General features: G+C 44.9%; 1 protein-coding gene across 2 annotated transcripts in view; it reads right to left on the bottom strand.

Moving 5' to 3' along the window:
- Positions 1 to 9,360, bottom strand: part of ttll4 (tubulin tyrosine ligase-like family, member 4) — a 22,075-nt gene extending 12,715 nt beyond the window's left edge. Inside the window, exons 1-14 of one of the 2 annotated variants that reach the window (XM_061053012.1) lie at positions 8,076 to 9,360; positions 6,935 to 7,394; positions 6,621 to 6,780; positions 6,450 to 6,526; positions 6,299 to 6,362; positions 3,776 to 3,894; positions 3,500 to 3,610; positions 3,279 to 3,355; positions 2,637 to 2,831; positions 2,375 to 2,457; positions 2,154 to 2,282; positions 1,280 to 1,402; positions 999 to 1,097; positions 503 to 637 (exon numbers count right to left, since the gene is read on the bottom strand). In XM_061053012.1, the coding sequence (XP_060908995.1) occupies positions 503 to 637; positions 999 to 1,097; positions 1,280 to 1,402; positions 2,154 to 2,282; positions 2,375 to 2,457; positions 2,637 to 2,831; positions 3,279 to 3,355; positions 3,500 to 3,610; positions 3,776 to 3,894; positions 6,299 to 6,362; positions 6,450 to 6,526; positions 6,621 to 6,780; positions 6,935 to 7,394; positions 8,076 to 8,705 (2,462 nt within the window). In that variant the 5' untranslated portion in view covers positions 8,706 to 9,360. Of the gene's footprint in view, positions 1 to 502; positions 638 to 998; positions 1,098 to 1,279; positions 1,403 to 2,153; positions 2,283 to 2,374; positions 2,458 to 2,636; positions 2,832 to 3,278; positions 3,356 to 3,499; positions 3,611 to 3,775; positions 3,895 to 4,927; positions 5,068 to 6,298; positions 6,363 to 6,449; positions 6,527 to 6,620; positions 6,781 to 6,934; positions 7,395 to 8,075 lie in introns of those variants that run through there. The other variant, XM_061053013.1, reaches the window with a different exon arrangement.
- Between the last annotated feature and the right edge of the window lie 779 nt (positions 9,361 to 10,139).

Here is a 10,139-nt window from a genome sequence, read left to right as displayed (position 1 = left end):
TGTGTGTGTGTATAAACGTGTCTGTGTGTGTGTGTGTGTATAAACGTGTGTGTGTGTGTGTGTGTGCGTGTGTATAAACGTGTGTGTGTGTGTGTGTGTATAAACGTGTGTGTGTGTGTGTGTGTGTGTGTGCGTGTGTATAAACGTGTGTGTGTGTGTGTGTGTGCGTGTGTATAAACGTGTGTGTGTGTGTGTGTGTGTCTGTGTGTGTGTGTATAAACGTGTGTGTGTGTGTGCGTGTGTATAAACGTGTGTGTGTGTGTGTGTGTGTGTGTATAAACGTGTGTGTGTGTGTGTGTGTGTGTGTGTCTGTGTGTGTGTGTGTGTGTGTGTGTGTGTGTATAAACGTGTCTGTGTGTGTGTGTGTGTATAAACGTGTGTGTGTGTGTGTGTGTGTGTGTATAAACGTGTGTGTGTGTGTGTGTCTGTGTGTGTGTGTGTGTGTGTGTGTGTGTGTATAAACGTGTGTGTGTGTGTGTGTGTGTGTGTGTGTGTGTGTTACCTTGGTGATATGTTGACCTCTAGGATCCAGGGTTTCAGGTTCTCATCGAGCATGATGTCGAAGCCGAACAGCTCGTGGCAGCTGTACGGCGTCCGGAGGTGCATCTTCAGCAGACTGTTGACGTACGGCTCTGACCTGAGGTCACACACAGAAGACAAAATGTTTCATTCTCGTCTCCTTCAATAAAAACAGATTCCTCTGAAATGAGTCATCGTTTCATCTCAGAGGGATTATTGTCTCCGCAGCAGAGGAAGACTTCCTGTACAGACTAAATTAATTGAATAACGGGCGAACTGAAGCGTTCGTTCCTCACTGAAGACACTAACAGACATTTTCACACACACAGTTAGTGCGGTTTGTTTGTGTTGGTGTGAAAGCTGTCACTCAAACTCTGATCCAGACCAGACCTGCAAAGAATGTAAAAGCAGAAACATTCATCATCACAGCGACTGCTCTGAGGTTATGACACCGATGAAGGACAGAAGAGGAAACTTACGCGATGATGGTTTTGATGACGATGTCTTTGATCTTCTCCCAGATCAGCGTGGTGTTGACTCCTTTAGCACCAAGAAACTGCCACAAGGCTTTCAAAGCCCTGAACACACAAACACACATTAAGGAGACCAGATGGGGATCAGAGCTTCAACACATTTAAAAAAGGGAAGTGCTGAGTGGTCAGAAATATCTCTGCTTCACTGAAACCTATACATGTCTGTTTACTAGTTTGTTCTTCCTCTCCTCCTCAAATATTCTGCACAAACATCTTCCTTCTTTTACCATTTGTGTCCCTGGCAGGCTTTGTCGTCGCTGTTGGCCTGGTATTCAGAGTTCTTCTTGTTGACGCTGTAGTTGGTCAGGTGCATGAACTTGTTACTCAAAGTCTTCATGGAAGACGAATACCTGAAGAGAAGAGACGAGTAGAAACTTTAACATCAGTTCAGACACATTTTTGATGTCACAGTGTTTCCAACTGGACTCCCTCGAAAACAAGATGGATCATCTCAAGGGCTATCCATCAAGACAGAATATCTCACAATAATTAAAGATGGAGTCAGCAGCTTGTTCCTTCAAAATAAAAGACAGACTTCTCCTAAAGTGAAGACAGTCAGCAGCTGGTTCCTTCAAAATAAAATACAGACTTCTCCTAAAGTAAAGCTGGCTGGTTCCTTCAAAATAAAATACAGACTTCTCCTAAAGTAAAGCTGGCTGGTTCCTTCAAAATAAAATACAGACTTCTCCTAAAGTGAAGCTGCTCCATTGTCCCTTCTGGGCCTCCATACATGTGTGGTGGTGACTGTCTGCAGAGACTGACTGGATTTTACTGTTCTGCTTGACTCGGGACATTTGTGGGCGGAGCTGGTATGTTTCCTCCAGCCAATGACAGCGCAGCAGGTGAGTTTAGGGAGTGGATACAATTCAGTGATTGGACGCCATTCAAAGCGGTGAATATGACGGACTTTTCCGCTTCTGGGGGGGAATAAGCCAAGGAGGAGGGGCCCAGTCTACTGACTCCATCTTTAAAACGATCTGATTACTTTACAGGTATACCTGAGTCACTTTGGGAACATCCTGTGTTAATTGTGCATTATCTAAGCCAGTGTTTCTTTGTCTTTTTTTTTTTTTTATTGTGCAGGGTGAGGTTGAAACTGACTTGCAGCTGGCGAATCGAACGAGTCCGTCAGAGAAGATGTAAATCTTGAGCGGGTCGTATGAGGTCACATAGACGTAGATCCGTAGGTCAAACTTGTTTCCGCTGATGAGGTAGGGCTTGTGAAGATACCTGCAGAACAACACGGGGAGAATCATGTTTCACGCTCTCCTGATGTGCGCTCCCTGGGATGATCAAAGCAGTCTGTGTCGGGGCCTACTTACTTCTGGACCAGCAGGGGTCTCTTGCGGGGCATTTGGCTCCATTTGTGGATGACCTGGATGCCGATTCCTCTGGCTGATGCCGGCTACAGGACGTGTGAGGAGAAAGAGACATGGTGAATATATCTGTATTTGTTTCATTGATTACTGACTTTTACTTTCAGACAGATTTATAAATCATCAAACTGAAACGACAAAGACAATAAAGCATACTTCCTGTGCTTTCAGATCGATTTGCCTTCTAAGCCTTTACAGGTTAACATACCGGTTTGATGATCCACTTCTGCCTGGAGCTGCCGTCCTCCCAGGCTTTGCGGAGCAGCTTGATGTCCTGAGGGAGGATGAAGGTTCGGGGGAAGAAGCTGAACTCCTGTTTGCCGAAGCGAGCCTTCATCTTGGAGAGGTTCCTCCACAGGCGGTCCTTCCTGCCGATCTGAAACGTCCCTGGGAAGTGGTTCAGCTAGGACCGAGGGACAGAGAAACAGTTAACGAGTCCCGCCGTCCTTAAAGTGAAGCATATCTGGGTGTGTGCAGGGTCCGAAATTAACTTTTTGACTAACCGGCCGAGGTGGCAGGTAGTTGAAAAAATTCACCGGCCAAACATATTTGTTTTACCGGCAATAAATAAACAAATTTTGTTTTTGTGTCCCACAAACACACACAACACTGTTACAGTGCATTTAATTAAGAAGGCATTATGTTTTGTTTAATCAATAACACATTTAAGTCACAGATCTGATCAGGAAATTGTAAAAAAAAAAAAAAAATGTTTGCTGGCCTTTTTTTTATTTTTTTTTATCCATTATTTATAGGCAGTAGTTCAGTACTCGCCAAACGGAAAATCTACCCACATTTGGCGCTTGGCGGGTGTTAATTTCGGACCCTGGGCGTGTGATTTATTATTCACCTTCTGGTGTTCTCCGAGGACTTTGAAGCCGAGAGACTTCATGTGGTGTCCCCAGCAGCCCAACCAGTCGTGGCTCTCTACGGGAACAACACAGTTTGATCTTTCAGCTCATGCATGTTAAACTAACAGGGACGTTATCTCTGAGGTCCAATAAAACGACCGCTGAAGTGCACCTTAACATCTTTGTTTCTGTATTTTCTGTAACACCCGTGAGGACTTACTCTTGGTGGCTTTGAAGTGTGACCTGGCGATGGTGTGTTTCACAACGTTTGGCGTGACGGTGCTGATCTTCCATTTTAACAGTCGTCTTTGTTCTGCAGGAAGAAGCTCCACTGACGAGCAAAGAAACAGAACAGAAGACACATTTCATCAGAAGGCTCGTGTGCCGGGATGAAGAGGTCATAACTTCAACGTCCTGAACACAGGCTGTAACATCTGAAAGCATCGGCTAACGTTGCCTATTTTTCACACCGGCCGGCGTGCGTGCGTGCGCTCACCTTTCTCGTTGACCGTGCTGAAGTAGAGCGTTGGAGGGATGAAGGGGAACAAACTGGGAACCAGAGCCGGTTTCTCCTCGCGATCATCTTCTGCCTCCAATGACATCGGCTCCTCAACTCTGAGAGAAAGAGAGACTCGTGAAGACGCTGTCCGATACCGACATCATGACAGTGATATAATAACGCAGGTTAAATCAAAAGGTCAAAGGTCGCTTGTGATGATCAGGATTTAAGAAGGAAAAATGTTTAAAATATGGTTTATATCTCAGATTAAAACTCATGCATTAAACCACACGGAGTAAGAACAATGCTTCAAGTAGGGAGACTTTCAAAATAAAAGAAAAACACTTTGAAACATTTGCAACACATGACGAGACCTGTGGACAAAAAAAGCACAACGATACACGCAGCACAGTCATCGTTCGAACTGGACTTGTTTTCATCATCGTGAAGACTAAATCGTCATTGAAATTAAAACTTGATTAATCGTGTCTAGCAAAACATTCAACAATACAAACGTTGTTTATACTCGAGAGATCATTAAAGGGGCACCCTTAGTCAGTTTGGGATCCAATAACCACTTCCTGTTCCTGAGCTTAACGTCATGTCCTGACCTTCCAGCTACCAGAAGGGTCTTACTTTCTTTCAAAATAAAAGCACACAGCATGTAAAGTACTCTCAGCCTAAGACAGGATTTCAAAATAAAAGCCTTTTAAATGTTAATTAACAGGATTGATTTATAAGGATGTGATTAATCACGATTATAAATGTTAATAGTTTGACAGCCGTAGTATGAATTAATCTGTTGACGACGACAGAAAGAAGAGTTAAAAGACGCTGCTGATAGAGGAGAAATATATAAAAAAAAGGACGCCTTAAATTCTTTAACGTGTTAGCTACTTAGCGTGAAGATTAAGTCTCCTGATCTTTATTCAAAACAACTTATTTAACACTTCTTCATAATGTTCGTTATTTAAATAAACTGTTTCCCTGCGTGGAGTCGACAGGACCCTCAAACGGCTCAGATTTCACATCAGGAAATCCTTCTGCAAAGCCAAGACGACCTCGTGACCTCTAGAGCTGCTGCTCTAGAGATGAAATCAGTCCAACAAACGCAGAAACCTCAGAAACTAAAAGGAAAAACAGACTTACGTTACAGTCATATATGAAGGAAGAGAGACGGATGAAGTAACAGGGGAAATAATCCTCTCAAATCAAAGACCTCCACCACGGACCTGCAAACGTTGGCATTGCGGGAGCGTTTCACTTTTCATACTGAAGCTATAGCATTCAGGAAGCAACACAAACAAATCAGCTGGTTGAGGGGAAAAAGGTGACAATAGCGTCCCCTATCCAGGCGGTTTTAGTAAAGAACCAGCTCCGAGTCTTTGGTGGGGAGTTCGACTGTTTAGACATCACAGTGGAGAACAATGCCATGCACAATGCAGCGGACCTTTCCACCATGCTCTGCTGCTTTCGGCCTCCTGAACAATGCAGGGAGGGACAATGGAGAAGAGAAATAAAGAGATCATAGGATCTAATGGATAAATCCGTTTTAGGAAAGTAGGAGGAAAAGACCGAGGAAAAGACTGTGCTGTCTGTAAGTCAGTGAAGCTAACGACATCAGCTGTGTTGTTTTAAATAGGAAAACAACGTTTTTACAAACAATTAAAGGTCCAATCAGTGAGATGTGTAGAGAGTGAGATGATAAAGGTATCTTACTATCTGATCATTAAGGAAACATGTTGAAGTGCTGGCTTCTCTGACAACAATGCAGCAGCCAGTATGTCCTCCTTCTAACTTTAGATTCTGCTCCTGAATGCTCTGGATTTGTTTGGACCAGAGAAGGTAGGCGCTTTTAAGACACGCCCCCACATGGCCGTTTTGGACGCCCCTCAGTTTGCCAGATATGAGAGCAGTTATCAGGTCAACAGGTGTTGCAGCGATGGAAGCGGGCAAGAGAAGTGGTTCAGATAGAAGTGATTGTACCCGACCTAAAAAGCCTCTGCATGTTTCTAATAAGCTCCACGAGCAGAAACGTGCTCAAACTAGGATCAATATTGGAGATGCTTTTGAAAAATGGAGAGAGGTTAGAACACAGAAAGGTTTACAGACCCATGCAGAGCTGGATAAACACTGAAGCTTCAGAGTCCACCACATGGTGACCTGAGTGAGCATGGACTCTAGAGAGGAGGGGGGGGGGGGGAGACGGCTCTCTATGATGTTTAGAATTTAGACTGCAGTACCCATTTTAAACACTAGGGGCAGAGTTATATACTGCTCCTTTCTCTAGTATATTCTCTGATGGCTTAACTATGAACTCCTAACCGTGTTTTGAGTTCAACAGTCAAACTTTTTCTTGGATCGTTTCAGATTTTTGGCCTCCTAACACGAGAGGTAAAAAATAAAAATAAAAAAAGAAGCTATAAAGACTCTGAGGACAGATAGACCGCCAATCTTCAGCAGCGTGCAAGTGTAAGTTCTATTTTAAGTGTATTTAGAGAGGTAAAAGTTAAGTCTTACCCAGAAATAGTAGCGATGGATGAGGAGGATGAGGTGCCGGTGATGGAGGAATAGTCTGAATCATCTGAAGATGGAAGAGTTAGAACAAAGTTAACGTACGATGAAGAACTCAGAGGTTCTATTGAATCTCTAAACGTGTGCCACATCTTACCGTCATCACTGCAGGCATTATCCAGCTGATCGGGAAGCTCCTCCTCGACTCCATCCAACTGCATCACGCACTCCTGACTGGAAACAATGACCACAAAGAGGAACATCAGTGAGATTAAGAAGGGGACACAGACTGGAAGAACATCTGCTCAGGATTGTAGTTGTTGCTCACGCAGACAGCCGAGCGTCTCCTTCCTCGGTCGGTGACGGTGAGGAGGGTACTGGAGATGGAGAGGTCATGGAGGCGGGCTGTTCCTGCTTTGTTAGGTGGATTGCAGAGATTTGATTGGTCACAGAGCCCACCAGGACGCCTGCAGGACCAGGAGAGACATCTACAGCAGACATACACCCACAGAGACAGGAATGTGTTTACTGACTTTGTCTATGACATAAATCTTTGTACTTCTGAAAGTGTCTAAACTTTTGATACGTCTACAGGATGTTCAGCTGCAGCAGTCGTCACATGAAACCTGTAATTCTGATTACCTGTGCTCTCATCCATGGGTGTGGGAAGCTTCTCCTGAGTGGCACTGAGCACAGTCGGCATGAAGCCATTCTGACATAAACTGACTGCTGTCGGACTGCTTCTTCTGCATGTTGACGAGGCGTATCCTGGAGGACGCTGACTTTCTGGTGCTTCCCTTTTCAAATCTAGAGTTGCTGTTGTTTTTGGCCTGTTGATTGTAGCTGCAGACAACACCGCAGGAGGTCCACCTCTCACAAGCAACTGATTGTTTGAAGCGGTCATTTCTGTGCAACCGTTTTGTGTTCTACTGCATTTTGTTGTCGCTTTAGCCGATTGGATTCTCCTCATGGTGGTTGTGCTTCTTTTCTCTACTTTTGTGCTGTCAAGGCTGGCGGCGGTTTCTCCCAACGCTGCCCCCTGGTGTCCACAAAGAGTAAGGCATAGATGAGGCACTGATGGTGAGGAGGAACAGTCTGCAGGCTAAGGAGAAAGAACAAGCAGAGGTCAGAAATGGAGGAGGCAGTCTGTGAACTTCCACATTTTTACTACGCCTGCACAACAAATCACATTTTCCTCGTTGCTGCATCTTGAACATTGCAAAAGTATCGCATTAAATACGAGAAATAATTTCATGTAAACAAGCAGAGCTCCCTCTCTCTCTCGCTCAGCAGGCAAGATGGACACCTAGGTGTAGTTAGCATTCTTTCAAATAATTAAGATGCAGTCAGAAGGAGTTCATATTCACAATCTGCAACCCTCGGACTAAGAGATTTACTGGATATAAAAAATGCTTTTGGGATTCCTTCTGGCTTCAGGAGGGTCCGGTTGCTAACACAGGTATTGTTTAAAACATGAAAAGGTGTGCATAGAAACTTTGGGTTGTGTGTACGTTTTAATATTTGTTTATTTAAATTATTTCAAATCGTTATTGCAGGTTTAACTACTTAATTGCACATTGCATGTTTTTCTTATATTGTGTCGTCTGATTCATAGATTTGTGTTCGGGCCACTTCCACACAGTGACACATACATATTATTATTCAAACACTGGACCCTGATCTGTATCTGTCTATAGCTAAAGTCTATGGATCAGTATCAGGACTGAGAGCACTGGAACAATCCATCCTGAGTTTATCACTGTGAATCATCAATAATACTCACCATCAGCTTGTTGGCTTGCTGCATGGCGGGCTGTCCATTGATGATCAGGTCTTGATGATAAACCGACCTGAGAGTCTGAGTGTCACCTGAAGCAGCATCTCGTCTGCACCCTGCTAACCCATGTCCAGGTTGAGAGGAGTGGAGCGGCAAACCTTTCTGCTTTGTACCCGCCAGCTGTGCATTAGACCTACTCTGATATTCCTTCATGGGTATGGCAGAAGGGACATCTGTGAGGCTGCTACCAGCGTGCTTCAGTGCAGTATCTAGTACCTGGTTTGGGCTCTGAATCCCATTAAGTTGTTGTGGCGGGTTTGGAGACCAGTCTGGCATGGCGGTGAATTGGCTCTGGGCGTTTGCTTTCTTTCCGTCCCCATTGGCCCAAACGGAAAGCCCAGATGAGGACACCGACTTCTGCTTCAACTTTGAAGCAGAGGAGGCGACATTAGAGACGAGAGTTTTGGCTTGATCTTTTCTCCTGGACAGCTCTGAAGAAGTCTGACTTAAAGGCACTTGAGTGGCCGCAACAGTCCTGGCATGTGCACGTACAGAGGTTGCAGTGGTTGAACTATCTACTTTTGAGCCCGCCCCTAACTTCCCCCCACCCCACGGCGAGGACTGGTTGGTTGGCATTGCACCCCCCCGCTGAGGATATGGTTATTTTCTAGGGGTTGAATTCCTGGGTGGATACTGAAAGCCAGGATAGGGGTTCACAGTCGATAAAAAAAAAACCTAGTCTGGAGGTTCCTCCTGGTCGCTTTCCTTTCAACGTCTTCTGCAGGACTTTTCAGGTGTCAGCTCCAGCCGAATAGAATCGAATATCGTCTGTTGGTCACTTTAGATCGACGACAAGTTCTTTGTAAATCCCCCTGACCAACAGTCAACATACCTGCCACCACAGATGCAGTGACAGCTGTGGACCGAGGAATATGGTCAGCAGGGCTCGGTAAGATCTTGGCACCGTAGAAGTGCGAAGACACAGCTTCAATTAAGAATCTAAAGCAGGCACATGAGGTTTTGTTTTCCCAAAGGCAGAGGGGTCCCCACAGTCTGGGGACAATGATATAAGACCCCTGCTGAGTGCAGGACGTCTCTCAGGCGCTAGCTGCCAGAAGTCGTAAATCCTTCCTCTTCTAGGGATGAACGGTAAACTTCTTGTTGTGTTAAGACGGCACACTTGGCTAACATGGAGGTATAAGGTCTTGGAGGTGACAGTGATGTCCTTTGAGCTCTCATATTATCCTCAGTTGACTCACTGGAGGTCATTAGCTAACAGCAATCTGAGATACTGAGATAAAAAAAAGAGGAAAGACAGACAGTGTGAGTGAGACAGGGCTGCAGCAACAACCTGATTCATTGATCAAACGATTTTCAATTGGAAAATATTTGGCAGCAAAATACTGGGAATACCATACATTTTGAAAAGAGCGACCGTGACGTCAACAGTGCCTTTCTGAAAAGTTTAAAGACTTTCAACTGTGGCCGCACAAAAACAACGCTGGGCGCTCCGAGTGCTTTTCATCCAGGCAACAACCTTCAGCTGTGAACGCTTTCTATTCATTGAAAACAACTGAAAAAAGAAACTAGCGCTGAGAAAAAAAACCTGCTTGTGCTTCTAGAGAGGAGGGGGCGGAGGGAGAGGGCACTCTAATGCAGGGGTGCCCAAACAGTCGATCGCGATCGACAGGTAGATCGCTGACTGATTCTCAGTCGATCGTGAGATGTTTAGTCAATATAAAATATAATTGTAAAAAAGAAACGTGATTTCAATTTCATCTCATTGCAGTGTTTCCCACACACAGACGATACCTGGGTGGGGAGCCCAAGTATACTTCAGACCTGTTTGTGTTTAATTTTTCACTTATTCATGAAATTGCTGCGTGCATGAGAGAGTGAGTGAGAGAGCAGGGGAGAGAGAACGCGCGCGCAAGAGAGTGCAGGTAAAAGTTTTTTTTTTGATGTAGCTGCAGCTACTTTTCTCTGCTCCTCTCTGCTGTCGTGACTGTGAGCATCGCGGGGCACGCTGAGACACACCCACACACCCACACCCACACACACACACACACA

This window comes from Labrus mixtus, chromosome 13 (genome assembly GCF_963584025.1).
Source record: "Labrus mixtus chromosome 13, fLabMix1.1, whole genome shotgun sequence".
Lineage (NCBI taxonomy): Eukaryota > Metazoa > Chordata > Actinopteri > Labriformes > Labridae > Labrus > Labrus mixtus.
This window is presented reverse-complemented; position numbering and strand designations above follow the sequence as displayed.